At 35.0% G+C, this 19,779-nt stretch overlaps 1 protein-coding gene across 4 annotated transcripts; it reads left to right on the top strand.

Moving 5' to 3' along the window:
• Positions 1–207: 207 nt before the first annotated feature.
• On the top strand, positions 208–19,686 carry LOC105564578. Of its 4 annotated transcripts, none has more exons than XM_012017047.1 (4): positions 208–679; positions 15,618–16,161; positions 16,348–16,529; positions 16,838–19,686. In XM_012017047.1, exons 2-4 carry the CDS (start codon positions 15,625–15,627, stop codon positions 17,277–17,279), a joined length of 1,161 nt encoding a protein of 386 aa, XP_011872437.1. In that variant the 5' UTR covers positions 208–679; positions 15,618–15,624; the 3' UTR covers positions 17,280–19,686. The 4 variants fall into 4 exon arrangements, with proteins under 4 accessions (XP_011872437.1, XP_011872436.1, XP_011872434.1 ...); XM_012017046.1 differs by lacking the exon at positions 208–679 and adding an exon at positions 3,943–4,051; XM_012017044.1 differs by lacking the exon at positions 208–679 and adding an exon at positions 13,403–13,680.
• The last annotated feature ends 93 nt before the right edge of the window (positions 19,687–19,779 follow it).

Below are 19,779 nucleotides of genomic sequence, written 5' to 3'. Positions count from 1 at the left end.
TAGTATGTATAGTGTCTAATTAATCAGTATATTTTTATAATTAATGCACAAATTCAAATTCTAAACTTAATATAATATTGAGACGGAATAAAAAATAAAAAGGTTATAATCTATTTTTATTGCTTTGGAAACTCTTAATTCGTAAAAATCCCTATACACGCCATGGCTTCCAATTCTAAAAGCTATTCGCGCACTCCTACGCTTTTATTAGGGAAAGATCAACTCCAAATTGGTCAAAGGAAACATGGATAACAGGAATGTTGATTGATGGAAATAACAAGGAAATGATGTTTGCATCTCTTGTCACATATATTTGCCGTTGAAAGTACAAGTTGTTGCTAGAGAGGAGAATCTGGCATTTAAAGGCCGTAGACCTCACCTAGTACGAACGATCGATGCTACATCCCTTCCATGAGGCATCCGCGACCCAACATCAGCTTTGCAGACTTTTCGGAGTCGGCGCGATGGCGTGATCCCCTTGAAGCGCCCTCGTCGGGTGGGCCCTCCTTCATCAAGCACCATCAGAATCTCGCGAAGCTTCGTTCCAGCAACTCGTCACGTCGGTCAGTAATTTTCGCGGGGAGGTGCGAGCTCGGTTCATCAGTTTGACGTGCATCTCTTAACAATTCGCCGCGGCGGTCGCTGGTCACCGGTACCTTCAACGCGATCGATCATCAAGGTGAGAGTTTGACCTTGATTCGCCCATTTCCAATTTCACTTGCAGTGTTTAATCTTCCAAGAATCGATGATATTTTGTGAAAATGCGGCATCGGTAAACGTCGGCATAGCATCTGTTAATAGAATATCACCAAGTCTTTGCAGTATTCTTGAGTGCTTTATATCAATTAAAATAAACTTGTCTGCAAATTGTTTGTGCGTGAATAAATTGTTCAACTTATACGTCGTGTGCTTACAGAATATAAATCAATACTTGATAGAAAAAAGACATAGGTGTGTTAGTGTTTCTCATAGTGTTTCTCTAAGAAAGAAGTAAGGCGTTTTAAATATTTCTTACAAATCCAGAATATAGATATTTAATTCGCAGTATTAATCGCGTACATTGACAGCGATTTTACGACATAATACTATAACAAAAATAGTTTCTTTATCTACTGCCTATAAAATTTTTTCTAACTTATCTTAATAGTTAGATCAAAATTTTCTTTCCTCTCTGTCTTCTCGGTCCATTTTAAACTCATGATTGACACTTTAGAAACAAAAATATGTATTATTTATATGCAAAATATTAAAGCACTCATGCAGTATCAACCATACTAATTTCTTCATTCTAGTTGTAATATTAACAATGTGTTATATTGTTTACATTATTTCTCGTAATTGAAAACCATTGGTTTTATTTTTATTTTTCGTTCTGAATATTATCATCGATACTCGATTTCTTAACAACACAATTGTCGTATTTATTATCTTTTTAGTTAACAACTTCCTTCTTATAGCTAATTCAAGAGATTTTTATCGTCGATAATACGGAATGCGTTAAATAAATATACGCAAAAATGAACCGGAATAATTTATACGTTATAACAATTAGAACGATTGCTATTGCTAATATGAAGAGATATATTGCTCGGATTTTATACGCAACACCAACAGTATCATGCAATGATTTCGAACACCTGTCTGTTACTTCGCATACAGCTGATTGTCACACTGTGTGTGCGATGTGTGCGGTACGTTACGCGTCACTTAGCAATCAATACTATGCATACTGGCCTGGCCTATCTTATTCACTCGAAAACGAAAATACAACGGAAAGCGAAATCGCTACTTTGCGATTCTCAAAAAAATAATTTTTCTTTGAAGCAACAGTTTTATTATTTAGGGCAATCATCCGCGCATGTGTGAGTGCAAACAAAGACCAAGTTTGTGACATGCGCATTGAATTTCGATTCACTCGTCAAGGGAATGGTCTGATTGACGTATAATCCTCAATTTTTCCACACGTGTCCTTGAATTAATGACGTTTTAACTAATATAAATAATTTTCTTTCTGTGGAAACATAAATCTATAATATTTATTGTTACTATTTAATTAAAAGGCATCTTTACTTACAATGCCTTGTATATTACTCATTCCTATATCGAATCGAATTTTTCGAAGTAATTAATGTCAATGCGAAATTAATTACTTACAAAATAACGTGCAATATGTATATCAACGAAGCGCATTGCGTGGGACTAACATTAGTTCTCCAATTGAACGTAACTGGTACAAGGTTCACAGGAAATCGTTTAACAAGCTTGAAATCACTTATTACAGTTAAACTCGCTCGTTACGTCACTTAATTGCTCACTGTCTCTTAACAGAACTGTTGTTTCAAGACACGAAACATTCGCGGAATCGTAATTGCGTTGTAAATCAACCGATTAATCGTTTCCTCGATCGTTATTGATAGAAATCCCCCAAAAAATAACCGTAACATGATCAATATGAAAAGCAGAGTTTTAATCATGCATAACCTGTTATCAACCTGTTATTCCGTAATAAACACAGCGATAAATATCTTTAATCTCGATATTGATACACACAAAATCAATATGAAATAATAATTATCTCGTTTCGTCATCTTAATTAAGTAAAATTGTCACTAATAAATATCTTTTATCAGAAAGAATAAAATTTCGTTATATACTTGAGTGTATTTAATGCGACAATAACAAAAATTAATTTTTAATTAAAAAAATATTACGCTGCTTTGACATCATTATGAACACTCATTAAGCTCATCCTTGAAAATATTCTGATTGGCTTCGATTTAACTCAACAGCACGTGTGGCAGTAAATACACAATGTGATGTGGCGTTTTGTAATATTGTTTTAGATATGAAACATTTCTGTCACTTGTGTCATTGCTATATTTTTATACATACACATACGCGCGCGCGCGTGCGTGTGTGTATTCTCATCGATGTATCAATACAATGTTCATATAACACATTATTGATATGATAGCGATTGTTATTTGAATAAATTCATTATTGTTTATTAAAATATGTACAGGATTTTGTATTATTTTATGTTACAAAAACGACGTTAACATACGGCATTTTTATATAAAAATACTAGGGTACAAAACACATAATTTTGCAAAATAAAGTTATCGAGGAATATTTAAATAAAATTAAATTTTGTCGAACCAAAACAATTAAAGAAAATACGGTATAATTTCTAAAGTAAGTGTAAGACTTTCTCGCGTTGCAGTAGGTGTCATTAACCTATATTTAAATGAAATAAAATTTTTTCGAGCCAAAACAATCAAAGAAAGTACGGTATAATTTCTAAAGTAAGTGTAAGACTTTCTCGCGTAGCAGTAGGTCATCAACCTCTAGACAGCTGGAGTGAAGGTGAAGCGTATAATTGCCTTCTTACAGGGAAGTTATTCCGACATGATCCGAAGTTTAACACTGTTATAGTACCGCATATATGTATAGGGGCATATCATGCGGTATTTAATAAGACGTATGTGGGGAAAGAAATTTGTAGAACTGGAAAGCGCCTTTTGTGTGAAAATGCAATAGCTAGTGTGCAGAATAGCATAGAGTTGTGTATTAAAGTAAATCCTTTTTGTTGGAAAACGATATAACGATAAAATATATAAACAATGCCGTTCCTAGAACCGTCACTATTGTGACGAATAAGATAAATGATGTACACCAATACACATATCTTGGATGCGGCAATGAGAGAATCACGCTTGCTAAAAGCTATCTGGAAGAGCAAAACAACTATTTACGTACGCACAAAGTTTCTTCTGAGAAAATATTAAAGATTAATTAATCAGATTGGTGGAAGACACTTAATGGAAGACAGATTGACGGATCATGAGCAATTGATAATCGATTATCATATCTAAAGGCGATTGTTCGGTTTGCGTAATAAAGAATATCATTCTTATTATCGGAACGAACGACGGCAACTTCAGTGAAATTATTCGATCGTTGTAACTTCATCGTTCCGCTCGCCTTGCTGTCTAACACCTTCGAATACAGCTGACCTCGTTAAAATGACCGATCAGTGCGCATCAATGATGTAAGTAGCGTTCGTCGTGTTCTCTATGGACGCGGGATACTTGTCTTGATCTCTGAGAATAGGTCGTTGGTCTGGGTGAAGTCATCTACAAAGTTGTATACTAGTTTCATGATCGGAATTGTATCATTCTCGTGATTTCTGTCGCATGACTTTTGGCTTTGGAAAAACTCCCTAAAAGCCACATGTAAGTGGATGTGATTCGAGTGGCTCAAGAATTATTTTATGTGAACGTATTTATCATATCTTATCATTAAATGTGTACTAATTGACTCAAATTATTACTGTTGAAATATATTTATTCTCAAATTTGAAGGAATAGAGAACTAAGAGCCGTGACAGGGTGTTAGTGTCTAAATATTTAATTCTAAATTTATTACGAAGAAACGCCTAGTGAGAGGAAGGTCTAGGTTCAAACCCTGGCTGAGGTGATATTTTTTCGCAATAAATTTAGAAAAAAATATTTAGACACTAACATCCTGTCACGGCTCTTAGTCCTTTATTCCTTCAAGTTTTGTGTTTATCACATTTGAGCCATACGAATTTTATTAATTTATATTTATTCTATCGTCAAAACAAAATACCAAATGACGGAAATTTATTCGCGAGGAATTAAAATGGAGTCTATCGTACAACTCGATCATGTAAATCACGAAAAAAGTATCAATTTTGGTGCCAATAATTAATTTATGATGCCACTCCGAGACTTTTGCTTCAGCTCTTTACATATGCAACGCTGTCATTGCATTATCATTATCCGTTCCTATTTATCTTCTATAAAAATAGAACTTACGACCTCATGTTTCCAATTCAGCAAATACTCGGACGCTGTCAGCAATTAATATCGCTATCACAGAAATCACGCGATTCACAGGCGACCAGCGTACAAAATAAAGATGCGGTGGAAGTAAAAATTGTTTATCAAGCTATATTTTGTCATAAAAGAGCGTGCATCTTTAACAGCGAAGTGACTAGATATTGAAGCTATAATCAGCTTGGCAAGAGCCGCCATGTATGTACGCGGAAGCGATGCAAAATGATGCGTAGAGCGATAAAACGTGCGAGGAAACGAGTGCTTCCTTTTAAGAAAATACGTGGCACTCGTGTGGCTTTACAACGTGTCAATGTTCTCGCAGTTAATCTGCCGTAACATATAACTACGACAAATCTACTTGTTAATTATCCCACTTTATCAGACGCAGACATTTAATCATATCAGTGTTATCTGTTCGAGCTGGGAAACGTCCACCACTTCCGGCATATATATTCGACGTGTCTTCGTTAAAGTAGGAAAGAGAAGAGAATTTTAAGAAAATGAAAGAATTCATTGTATCTCGAAACCAATGCTATACGTAATTTATTTCTTCTTTACGTTGATCGCGCCATTTAAATATCATAAATGGCGCTGTGTGACTGGAAGAAGAACTCGGAATAACTGCATCGAACTGCGACGAAGGCACGACAGCCTGACCCAGAGCTACATATATTCGTGTATCGTGAATGAGGAGAGAAATATTGTCGTCACGTAGATTTTTATCGATGTGTTGGATGAGTGATGCAGACACATGTTCTGTTCTTCGTTCGTTGTCTGATCGAGGATGCGCGCGGCGGCGCAGAGCGAGGGGATTTAAAATGCCCTGGAACACACCGCGGGCATTATACTCGAGAGGCCGAGAGCGCGGTGTTCCAAGCGAATCGGTACGGCTGAACACGCGGATGCCTGCTGATGTGCACGTGATTCCGGCGTGCCACGGTTCCGCGGCATCGACCGACTTCCCCCTCCTCGGGGTACACTGATACAGCCATGCCGACGCACACATCCTCCGGTTTCTCCGGCACCTGCGACGGTGAGCAGGGCTTACACCGTCCGACGGATTTAACCCTGGGAGATGCCCGAAATGTGTATGGGGCATAGCGGGCAGAATTTGCCAAGATTTTGAAACGTTAGCACCATCGTTACCTGCTTTGCGCAGATATAACGTGTACTGCGCGAAGCAGGTAATGATAACGTTTACAGAACGGGCCCCTAAATTGTGCGAACGTTATCCAGACTCGACGCTATTCGAAGAGCCATGATTGTTTCGATAAGGATGAGCCCATCTTCGAATATCCTTGAGAAAGACAGAGAATACCATAATATTATTCTTAGAGCAAATGTGATACGAGACTCGCAACTTGGACTCTTGCGAAGGATTAGCTCTCTGAAGTTGAATTGAATGGGAGACATTGAATTATTATTGGAATTGACGATTTTTCACCTTCCCGAATCTCTTAAAGATGCAGGTTCTAAACGTGCAGACACTTATCCAGATTTATTTCGAATTAAGATGTAAGATGATAGATACTGGGTGCACGTACTGTTCACACACGTATATTTCGTACGATACGAATCGTATCGACATGGTAGTATAATTATGTTTCCTCCACTGAAACAATCGTGACTGTTAATTTTCAAGGTATTGATCAGTCTTCAACGTTCATTAAACATTAAACATAATAATTATTAAGAAAGGTGCACCGACGTCAAAAGATATATTACCTCTCTCACTCTCCTTCGATTGACTTATACGTGTTTATCACAAAACTTTAAGAATATCAACTCTAAAAGCGTCCGCAACTGAGGATAGCGATCGCTTCGGAATATCCATGACGTGTGTGCGGCATAAAAAGGGGTCGTGTGTCCTCGAGAGAATATGAGTCGGCTTTTGCACGTGTAAAAACACGAAGTCAGCAAAACTGTACTTGTGCCTCTACCTGCAATATTGCGTAATAATGGACAGGAGCGTAGTAAATAAAATTATTTTGTACGTTTAATTGCTATGAAAATTGTTTCTTCATCACTTCTTTATGAAACTCGACACGCATCTTCTTTTTCATTCATGTTAACATTTGAGATATACATGACAGGCGATTACTTAATAATTAAGCTATTTTAATTGTATCTCTGAAAGAATGAGGCACTAGCAACGCCGAGTAATAAATAATGCAGCCATTAAATGAGAAAGTCCGCAGGGAAGGAATTTTCAACCGTATCGAACATTTTCTCCTCTTGAGTGTTCGCCGTAAGACGTTGCGCTGCACGTCAGCTGATCTTGCTACGATGCATTACGAACGAGCGGACAAAGACTGGCATCGTTACAGTGGGTGACTCGACCTGTTTCTGAACAATGAATTGATGTGAAAAAAATGCGGCGAGTTTTCATGAGCTATATATCATAATATCTTTAATTTAAAAAAGAACTTTAAACTTGTTATTTTGAAAATCTTTTGTATCATACACGAAACAAAAGATTTATCTAACAACGTTTAATGCAAATAACGGTGTGCACTTTTGGTGTTAGGATATTGAATTAATTACAAATATATAGAACGTTTATCATATAACAAGCAAATTTCTATCTGTGGCATAAAAATAAAATAAGCAAACATAGATAATGTGTTACAATAGTGCAATATCTTTCGGATTGAGGCTGCATCCGCCTATCAATATGAGTCATATTCCTGATTTGTAAGTCTCGACGGAATAAAGAGATCTATTTTTGAAAATTGAGCGTGCGTTTCACGCAAGCTGCTCGTGGCAAACAGCCTTCTTTGTGTTCAACACCGCTATGTATATTACTGCATGCATCCTTTGTTTACTGCTACCCTGTCAGTGCAGTGGCGATCTCAGTTTCTTATTCGTGCGAATGAATAATTTAATTGAACTACGAAAACTAGAAATTTCTATGAATTATGTTTTAACAGTTATATTTACTTCGTTAATATATAATAAATTTGAGGAATGTATTTACTATTAAGTTTATTTCATAGAATGTTAATTAAAAACTATTCTGATATTAAATAACAGCATAATTCTATTCAATCAAAATATCTCAAGTAAAAATGATCAAGAAACTGACAGTTAAAAGAGAACTACGAAATATTTTCTGCACAATAATATTGAAAACTTTCTACATCATCGCTTTTCAAAATTCCATTTCAGATTTTTGCAGCATATACTCTTGTAATCTTTGAAACTTAATAAACTTCACGAACATTTTATAGTTTGCGTATTATAATTCTATAATTCTATACTGTTCTTAATTTACATGCAAACAAATCGAACAGTTTTAGAGTTTATTATCTTCACCTTGAGTTTAAATTCCCTACAGGCTTTCTAAGCGCGTAAATTCTTTATCAAAGAGCTTACTTTATCATAGATATCTTTCCTTAAAATAGGTCAAGTAATATAAGAACTCTCAAAGCTATATCCACCTATGCACTGCTAATAGAAAGTGTTTCAAAGCTGATGAGGAAGAAATGCAGCCTGTAATTCTTGCTCAATGTCACGAAATGTATCAATTTCCGAGGAAATCTGATACATTCTTGTAAATAAGTAGCTGGAAACAATAATGCATTTTATTGTGGAAATTCCCAATCATTCATTTAACTCACAATTTTGTGTTTGAACGTTCTTAGCGGAAATAGTTAAATAGTTACCGTCGTTAGATATTGTTTTTGTGATGCTAATCGTATTTAGTCGATAAAACATTATTATGATTTACATATATACTCAAAAATCCTCGAAATCATTAATACTAAATGCTGTGACGTACCTAAATGTATCATACGGTGATAAAAAATAATTAATTACGTATTTTAATCATTATGTAAAGTATTTCAATATATACGACATTGTTACTGTAATAATATTTATCGTTATTGACTCTTCCTTGATAAAAATATCAAAACAAAATAGTCTTATAATTATAATTCATAAAAAATGAAGAGTATTGTCCTAAAGTTGTAGCAGTACTAGAATATAACAAAATCATATTCTTCGGTTAATTTCAAGTAAATTTATATTCATAACTCATAATTTTAATGGGATATTAATTAAGACTGTTATATCAGTTACCATTATACCAATTGCAAAAAGAAATAACGTGTAGTCAGATTGTCATTAAGTATAAATTGATTGCCAATAAAACAACGCATTATCGATAACATTGCAACGAGTTTATGAAATATATTAGACCCGATTGTATGATATTTTCGCTCGGATTAGGTCGGCTGTTCTTCATGCATCAGCAAATATGCTGATACCTTGCACCTTCGCCATAATTATCACAACGGTTGCATAACGTAATACATAATATGCTTCCTGTAATTTTATGACGAAATTTCATACAAATCTCTCATTTTTCACGAAACAAAATTGAAGTGAAATGAATAACCAATAATCATCGATTAAAATTATGACACAAATATTTTTATATTTCCGTAGCGAATGAATAATTTTGAAGCATAAGATTAAATATTACTACGCAAATAAAGAAATTGGGTAAGAATTAATTAATTATCATAAGAATTCTAAGAATTTTAATACGAGGTTTTATAATTAAAAAACTCTTAGCTTACAAGTTCGAGCGTGATATTCTGTGCGTTTATCTACATCATGATAGTTCCAACAATATCATTTTTGTGATAAATCATTTCACTTCGCTGTGAGAAAATATGATGACGCGAGCTTAGAAAAGTCAACAGAGTGATTATCATCGAGAAGCAGAGTCCAAGCCCATCTTATGAGTAACGTACACATATATCTATTCCAGTATCACCACTTGTTTACAGATAGATCACGTGATTACGGGCTGTATAAATGATTCCAGAGATCAAACTGGTAAACACTGGTAATTAATGCAGATTAGCTTCCATTTAAAACGATACAGAAATCCAAAGTAAGAATATATTTTCCTTACTAGCTAAATGAGTAAATTAATTTTAACTAATAAAATTGCTACTTTAATCAAATCCGTGAAATCTTTATATTATTTAGAAACTCGCTAAAAAATTAATAAAAATATTTCAAATTAAATTATCAACTTAGATGTATTCTCAGAGTGCATTTTGTTAAAAGTATTGAACTTGGGTTTATCAGAAAAAGCTGCCGAGACCTTTCAGTGACCATGACAGTTAATGAACTTGCATATCTTTTTAATTGCATTTGATAACATTAATTGAAGACCTTGCTGCAAGAACGAGGTAAGTCCACGTTTTATGTTTCCGAGATAAACGAAAAAACTTTCCCCCGTTTTCAAATTTTGTTTCAGAAAGTTTATTTATTTTACATTATATTCTTCTTAGCTACCCATTAGCGCATACTTATTCAAATAATAACAAACTTTCAAAATGCATGAAATTTTGACACTTTTAACTTGGACTTGCCTCGTTCTAGCACCAAAAGTGGAAAAAATGCCTATAGTACACCTTCATAGTGCTTACGTCAGAAATGGAATTTTCGCGTAAAAAAATCGATGCTTAGTGTGCAATCATAAGAAACGGAAAAAGCAATTTTGTTTCCCTCAAACAATATTAATTCTACATTCTACAAAGTGTAACCGTGCTTAATAATATGTTTTTGCCACTAATCTGCACCATACGTAAAAACACTTCTACTAGAGTTTTAATCGTTTATCTTCAATTAAATTGATAAGATGCCTGAATCAATATTTTCGATATTGGAGAGATATATCTCAAGGCGTCACTTTTTTATTGCTCCATTTTACAAAGAAACTCGACGACTGTTTTGGCTTCTGTGATATATTTATATATCGATCGTTATCGAACATTTTTATCACCATATAATACCTGTGAAGCGTTCGCTAATTTGCAGTTTATATTTATACCACAAATTTCAGCACGTGATAATATTGAGTGTGCAGACACGCTCCCACTAGAGAGTTGATTATGATAAATACGTTCCCTGTTTAATTTCTATTGAGGTCAAGCAAATCAAATGATTCGATTATCGCACCAAACTTATGCAATGAGTAACACGATATATATTTAATTTTTCAGAAATGACAATTAATATTTCCTCGAGAAATGGAAAATTTTGTATCTCCAATTGTAGCTATTATTATAACATAATCTTGTCTATAATGTTATTCTTTAAAATAATACTCGCAGTTCCATTTATTTGAGCATTCTAAAACATGTTTCGCTCGTTATCGCATAACTGCGGCGTAATCGTAAACGTGCCAGCCTCGATTCAGATATGATGATTTTATTTGAATAACGTGTTGAACCATGCACTTCCGGAATATATGAGAGACAAATCTAACATTGTATTGCATGTAAAACGATGACAACTCAACTGTATAATCGACGTAAAAATTGGATAAGAACGAAGTCAACATCCGCGTAAATCATGCGAATAACCGATATGTCGAAAATAGCACATCGTGCTTCTTCCGAAGCTTAAATATCCAACAAAGATAAAAATTTGCTGATTGCAATTGACATCCTTGACAGCAGGGAAAATAAATGTTATCTTGCTATGCAGTGCATGAATTTAAAAAAATGATAGATAAGCTATAGATAAATGAACAAATTATCACTTTCGCATAAAAACTATACATATAGATACACATAGATACACCCATCATCCAACTAATACCATATTAAAGCAGCGAAAGAAATATTTCACTTATTTTTATACTGGACGAGAAACAACTGGTTTGTTTGCTTTGCTCAATTCTTTTTAGCTAAAATAGTTTTTCTAGTTATTACGAAAATAAAAACACTGGTTGAAAAGAAAGATTTTATTTCAATAAAATTGTGATGAAGTATTTTTACACTTCTCGACAAATAAACAATTCTCCAAAACATTATTAGTTTTCACAAAATAAAGATTACTTAAGATAATCAAATGACATAAATCAATAAAACGGAGATCAAATAATTGAACTAATTTATTTAAACGTAATAAATATATCAAGATTAATTTTTATGGTGTACGTAGTCAACTATGAAGCTGGCAATTAAAATTATATAATCTTCATAAATTTTAATAGAATAATTTTCTTTCATTTCTATGTTCTTATTAAAATTTGAATTAATATTGTTTTGAAAAAATGAGAGAACTTTTTAGTTCATATTTCAATCATCTAAATGATATCAAATATTTAAAGTGAAAAGAGACTTAAAAATAAAAATTCTTATAAAAAATGTTTCAATACAAGTCCTTGCATTTTAATTAAGATTATCATAATTACCTGACCACGCAGTTTTATTATTGCTACTTCCGCATGAGATAGTTAAAACTTGTGTTATTACATTTCAAAAATGATGGCAACATATGACAAATGGAAACTAAGTGATGTTGTTACAAGAAGCAATTAAACGTGTCTCACAACTTTGTTCAATGACATATTTATAAATGGATGATTTACTTGTACTCTGGACATTGACATGAATAATAACGTACTCAATGTGAGTCATTGTCCCTTACGAATTATAATAGATTATTTTAACCAACCAATGTGCTTAACTACTGTGTATGTGCTTGTGTCACAAAATTATGCGATTACATCCAAACCAAACAGTCATGCTTAAATTATGTACATAGTTGGCATCTGATGATTCAGACAGTTTACAAATTTATAAAGGGATAGTCTACATACTATTAGTATATTTCAGACAACAAACATACGCATGATTCACGCTCATTTGCACGACGTAGATATTCAAAAAAATTCATTCAACAAACAAAGTTATTCGGTTGTGAAACACTTAAATTTCTAACTTTGAAAAATAATTTTTTTAAGAATACTTATAAAAATCTAAAGAACGACAAAAGATAGCAAACAATTTCATAAATTATGGTTATAGAACTCGCCATGTTTATTCTAGTCACAAGTTATATGGTAAATTAAAACTCAACCTTTTCTAAGTGATATTTTCACGAAATGTCAATGTTTTAATCACTAAATAACCGCTAATTTTAAACCATTACATATTTTTATAATTACTTAGAAAAGAATTTCGCTGAATACAGATTTGGCGAGGCTTTCTTCTTTTTAATTAAGAAGAGTTGCTAATAGAAAGTGAATATGTTAATGGAACAAATATTATTCTTTATTCTAACAAATTTGACTTTTTAATATAAATTAGACTCTCAATAATATCCATTACACTTTATTTTTAAATATAATTTAAATATAACGTTTAATTGTAGAAACACACAATGTTTGAATCAAATATAAAATGCAAAAATGTGGCAGTCAATAAAATATTTGCGGAGGGACTTGACTTCAAATTCATCTTGTTATGCGTAATCACATTTCCAATATAAAGGCCCATCTGATCGGCTCATCATTATCGAATAACAAAACGCTTTGCGTCGCACACGCAATTCGCAGCAACGCAGCCCGTGCTTTGCGTACCTACTCCGAAGAACGTAGACGGGAAAAACAGACGTTGCACGTGGTTGGCGAGTGACCGCGTGTCTTCCACCCTTCCCCGCGTTCACTTTTCCTACCATCCTGTCACAAATGCGTTGGCCTGCATACGGGTATAAAAGCGAACGCGCGGCATCAGAACGGGTTAGTGCCTCTCACGCGCGTGAGAACGTATCGGGGATTCGTTCATCCTGTTCTCCAACGTTACAAGTTCTTTTGCGATACCATTAATCGTTAGAAACAGTGATTCATGAAACGATTGTAAATCGACGGAGTGTCAAAATCTTTGAGTGAAAAAAAACTCCATTTTTGTGAGTGATTTGAAAAAATAAGCCCAATTAAATTGGTTATGCCGGTGGAATTGGAATCGATGGCACCTATCGCTCACAAAACCATCTCCCACAATGGGTAGGCAACTATAAGACTTTTATTCGCTTTACATATCTTTCCTTTTTAGTGCACAAAGGATAGTACATTTTGCGTTGGTCTTTCCGGAATAAGCAGTACGCTTTGTAAAATCGAATTGTTTAATTGCAGAAGAGTTAAAATTATTTTTTAATTAATTAGTTTAAATTAATTTTATAGTAATTAAGAAGATATTTTTAAACTCTTCAAGCATTTCTGTGACCCTTTTATTACTACAAAATGTAATAAAATAACAAATGCATTTAATATATCACAATGAGTAAAATTATTTACAAATTAAAAGCACAACAGATTTCTCAAATACATTGAATTTATATTTAGCTTTAATATTTGTTTCAATCTAGCTTAAAATTTGTCGAACGTGCGGCATACACGTTTGGTCAGGCGATATATCAGTGGATTAACGTCGAAAGTTCTTTGTGTTATTTTTACGTTACTTTTTATATTTTCAGCATATGATGCGTTTCCCAAGCTTATTTAAATTCAATTGGTTTTTAATTAATAAAACTACCGCACGATTGTATGTCATCCGTTTCCTACTTGTTACACAACATTAAGTACTAATACGTGTCTCCAAATACTTGTTCGAAAAAGATTCAAACAGCTGATCCGCGAGTCCGACAGGTTTCCTCGTACCAGGCACGTTGACATTAATGACACACTTCCACCAGTTTTAGTATCAGCATCAAACGGCTTCTGATTTCAGAAAGAGAGAAAATATGTTATTGTGAATTAATTGAATGCTAATTATACCCTCTTGCTGATAGTCATTTATAACAATTCTCTTTATCTTGCTAATGAAGAAATCATTTCAACCGGAAAATGTCATATTATTAGCGCCTTCCGCACGTATTTCCTTCTTGTTAAGCTGTCTGTTAGAGTTCAATGTAGCTAGAGCAGCTTTCTATTATCCAATGTTTTACATTTAAAATATTTATTGAAGTTATACGTAAAAAACAGATTTTTGTTCCATTGAAGATGACTTCATTACAGATCGAAACATTCGATAGTACACGTATTAATGATATTTATTTAAATGACAATACATTTAGCAGTAATATAATAACTTACAACCAGTTCACAATTTACTTCCTCTTTTTCTAAAAAATTATATATATATAATAAATTTATTACTATTTATTAGAGCAGCCTATAAAAGTTTCATATATGACCCAGATAGCAATGTATGTCTAAAAGACAACCTAATGCCATCTTAAAGATGTCTTTTAGACATGCATGCTATCAGGGGAAGTATATAATAGCTGTAAATAAATTAAATCTAAAATATATGAAAACAGTTTGACCCAAATCTTTAAGCTTTACATACATGTATAATCTATGTTACTCCCATTTAAAACATAAATACACTTTTTATTTCTCTGAATTATAATTGAACGATAACACTATCTTTGCACTTCAAGAAGAATTTATTTTACCACTTATTTGCAACAATAAATATCTTATAATCTCTGCACTTAATAAATTGATTAATATATTGTCTACCGCTACATATTATGTGTTATATAAAATAATATTGCAATCTTACAACCCAACGTTGTACTCACTAAGAAAGAGATTTTATTCAAACATTAACTTGAGATACAACTGTAAAAAATGCACTAAAGAACTGATAAAACATTCTAATGACCCGATACTCCAAATTAATCACATTTAATACAAGAGAGATTACCTCATCAACTTTTATTATTATTTAAAAATGTTGTTACGACAATTTTCTTTATCTTTTGTTTAAGTCAAATGTATAGAGACCACTTTTGAATGAAACGTACATAATACCGAATAACAGCAACTAATGCAAAAGATGTAATTAAGTATAGCTTAGAAAATAATAAAGAGATGTAACAAGAAAATAGGTCTCCCCATCATAGAAGCTTGACGTTGCCAATTTTGCATTACAGGGAGAAGATGAATAAATTGTGCCGTCAACTCTCAATCGAGAGTCCAAGTGTGACCGGCCGGGATTGCGTCTTCAGCTTCGATGTACCCGTGCCGGATGTGCCGGCGCACGGTGCCCGCATCAGGGTAATGTGCGCCGGTGCTTGTTATCATCCCCGACGGTCGCCGAGTCTGACTAGCTTGACCTCGGTCTCGAGCGGCAGCAGTAGCCTGGCCGCCGACATGTCCGTGGAGAGCGAATACCCGGTGTCCCTGCCGCATCATGGGGTGCGCGACGCCGCTCTGTTCCCCGGCTATGAAGTGGCTGGCGTGATCGAGTCGTTCGGCACCGAGGTGCCCGAGGACCGCGAGCTCGCCGTGGGCGACCGCGTTATTCTTTATCCTTACGACGGCATTCCCAACGGCTACGTCGAATACCTGGTGGTGCACGATCTCAAGTACCTGATCAAGCTCCCGGACAGTATGTCACTCAGCGTGGGGGCTATGCTACCAGCCGGCGCACTTCTCGCCATGAACACCGTCTTTGCTGCGCACGAGCACGTGCAGGTACACAATTAATGGACAATTAGTGCGTCTTTTATATTACGTCTCGGTTTGGCTAAATTTATTTATTTATATATTGACTAAATTAACTCCACTATAGAAAATACTCTTAATAAATGTAACGAGAGTAATGTTCTAGGGACGAGTGACGATGACGTTCTTTAAAGCTTTCTTCAACGTATATTGCAGGCTTTATTGAAGGAGAGAGGCGAAGATAGCGTATGCAAGATTCTGGTCGTTGGCACTGGTGGCCTCGCTTTGTGGGCCCTCAGAATTGCGTCATATCACTTCAGTAACATGAGGGACAAAGTCACTACTACCATAGCCACGCTTAAGGACGACGGTCTTCTCATAGCTCAGGAATACCAACGGTAAATTTTATTCAATTTATCAATCAGACTCTCTCATATAATAAAATAATATATTTACTATTATTTAATTAGTAATGATTGACTATTAATTAACGAATATTTATTAGTTAATTAGTAACATGATTATTCGACATATCACAGTCATAAGTGTCTTTTAGTAGGCTCGCGAAAAGTACGAGCAAATTTTTGTATTACCTATATCGGGGCCATGTAAAGTGCTTACGTAAAAATTATTGACTCTCTCGTTTCTCCCTTCTTCTCTCGGTGCCCCTGAATGCCCGCTTCGTCATTTCATTCGGTTTATTCAGCAACAGTCGGCACGTCCGTTACAGGGTGAATGTGGTGCAGTGGAACGAAGACCTTTACGAGAAACAGCTGATTGAACGCACAATGGATGCATGCGGTGGGCAGGTGGACGTGGTAATCGACTTCGGCACGACCTCGCGCAACCTCCATCGCAGTATGCAGTGCCTAAACAAGAGCGGCGTAGTGTTCGTAATAAAAGAGGTTGCTGACCGGCTGCTGCCAAAGTTCAGCCGACGAGCGGAAGAACGGCAGCAATCCATCAGACCGGTAGAACCGGGCACGCTGGAGCAACTACGGGAGCTGGTGCAGCTGGTTGCCTCCGGCGACATCGAGCCGCCTCCACACACCGTGTATCCCGCTGAGGAGGCTATGGACGTCGTCCAGAAGCTCTGCCACTCAGAAATACAAGGCCGCGCAATTCTTCGCTTCTACCCTGCGGACTAGAGGCCTTCCCACTGACAGAATTCTCCGCGATCGCGGATCAGGCGACAGATTCGACGACAACAACCGAAAAAGTCAGGACCCGGCCCGGGCGATGAGAATTGTACGTTACTAAGGGTGTGCGTTTCGAAATTGCGAAACTCAGAAAGACTATCGAATGCCGAAGTAGTTGTTAATCCATACTGAGGGCCGGAGTTTATATAAGGCATTGACGTGCGTACGTCCTATAGGGCGAAAAGATAGCTTGCATGTGAAGGGACGTTTGACGAACGTAAAGATGGTTTTCGTGGAGTAAAGTGACACTTTAACTCGGAGAAAGATTTGACCCACCGGAGATCTGACAAAACCCATAAAACTGGTCGATATACGCATTATTACGAATGACAAGAATATTGACAGAAGAACGGAACGACGGAACGGGTTCCGATTAGCTGGAACATGTAGACGGACATGAATCATTAACTCAACAAAATCTTGTAAAACCAGCAACACGAAATACCGCGCGAACGCAATTTAACTTGATTTCTAGTATTTCATTGATTAACCGCTCTTTTCAAGGTTGAGAAACGTGTCATCTTTGAAGGAAAATTCTCATCGTACAATAAACAAAATCTTTCCTGCAAAAAATTTTCTTTTGACAATTTGCTGACGAAACAGGGCAAAGTTTTCGCTTATCATTTGATGGATACATCACTTTGAGTCTTTTAAAAAGACAACGAGCAATTAAATCTCGCAAATAGACAACCATACGGTGAGATAAATTGAGAAGCAAGATAACAACTTTAGATAACACGACAAAAATGACATAAAGTCGCCACGCCGACGGTGCGTTATCGTCGAAGAAGCGACGCTCTCTACTTCCTTTTAATGGATGTCTAATATTTGTTATTGTCTTGGCACAAAATAAAGTCCAAGATAACGTTAAGATTTAAGCATACTTATGCTGAACATACTAAAAAAATTATGAACAGTTAATGGTATGCTGCTTTTGTAATTGAGAATGGAACTTTTGAATGGAGAACACGCGGAGATAAAAGCAATATACAATTGCGCGACCCTTCGATACGCGTGAAGCTTTAGCGCTATCAAAACGCGTACGATAATAAGATAATCTCGACTTCCATCGATGTGTATTGATACTTTCACTAAAAATTAATGAATGTCGGCAACTGCAAAATAGTCATATTAACTGTAAATGGTCTTTAATATTTTAATAGCTAATTGGTATTTCAAATCACTGATACCTAGAAACAGCAAAATGGCTTCAATCGAATATTAACTATCCTACTTAATTATATTGCAGCCACATTACAGCTAATAATGGCTATTTAAAGTTGCTGATGTTTGTAGAAATGCTAACGGCACGAAAGGGATTAAAGTTAATATTTTTGCTGGAAACAGATGAAGAAAAATGTTAAAGGTTTTTTCTATGTTATTTCATTGATATCGCTGTTACGTGTTCGAGCAGAAGGTTCGGAAAGAAGTCTAGTATTCAAATGTTCGGTATGTAATTTCAAACTACTTTGTTCAATTACATCAAATGTAAGATACTGTTAAACAGCCGTGTTTAATGTACATAAACATAACGAGAATATAGGTTGGTTTGCTACAACAAATTTGATATGAATAGAAAGATTTTAGGGTCTGGATATATTTATACTAATTTTGTGATGAGATGAATTGCGTTTATGTTGAACACACATTTATTTTAAGCGGTATTCTTTATCATTAATGAGAAATCTTTCGACAATAGTGGCCACAAATTGATGTCTCTTGTAATTATCTAAAATATATAGAGTCACTAATGTGTGTGTAACTGTTCCTCGATAATTAGAGGACAGAAGATACTCCTGACGCAGTACAAAAGATACCACTGCGGAACCCAAAACAAGTCCGATATTTATGAGCACACTGCAATGGATATTGCAGCGCAGGATCAAACATGTATATTTAATGTCAATTCAGGAATAATAATCGACCGGATGCGCCAGAATACGAGCGCCTAGGATAAGTTTCCCGTTAAAATAAGAGCGTAGTAAATATCTGTCCTGTCATAAAGTGGAGATGCTATAGCGAGGTAAATCAAGCGATATAAACCTCGGTGAATAACGCAGCCAAAAAGCTAGAATTGACAAGATGCAAAGTTACTTATTTACAAGCGAATATTGAAAAGAATTATCGCTTCGTAAATGGGCGCAAGTTGTATTTCGTATAATTAAAAAATGATTAAAACGAATTCCTCCGTAACGCATATCTAGGATGATTGTTTAAGTGTTAGATGTGAAAAGTAGAATATTCCTCCTGGAAATTTTTTTACTAAAAGTGCTATAAAATTGATAAAAAGTGAAATAAAAGTTATTGAAAAATTACTGAATGTATCTGAAAATAAATCGTGAGTTTCCTTCTGAAAGTCAACGTAATGCTGTGAAATATAATAAATGTATACGTCTTTTAAAGTATACTGCTGAAAAGTAATAAAAGAAATTATAAAATATTTTAGATA

This window comes from Vollenhovia emeryi, unplaced genomic scaffold (assembly GCF_000949405.1).
Source record: "Vollenhovia emeryi isolate VEMERY1.0 unplaced genomic scaffold, V.emery_V1.0 DF939162.1, whole genome shotgun sequence".
Classification (NCBI taxonomy): domain Eukaryota; kingdom Metazoa; phylum Arthropoda; class Insecta; order Hymenoptera; family Formicidae; genus Vollenhovia; species Vollenhovia emeryi.
The sequence above is the reverse complement of the archived record's forward strand: the minus strand, read 5'-3'. Positions and strand labels throughout refer to the sequence as shown.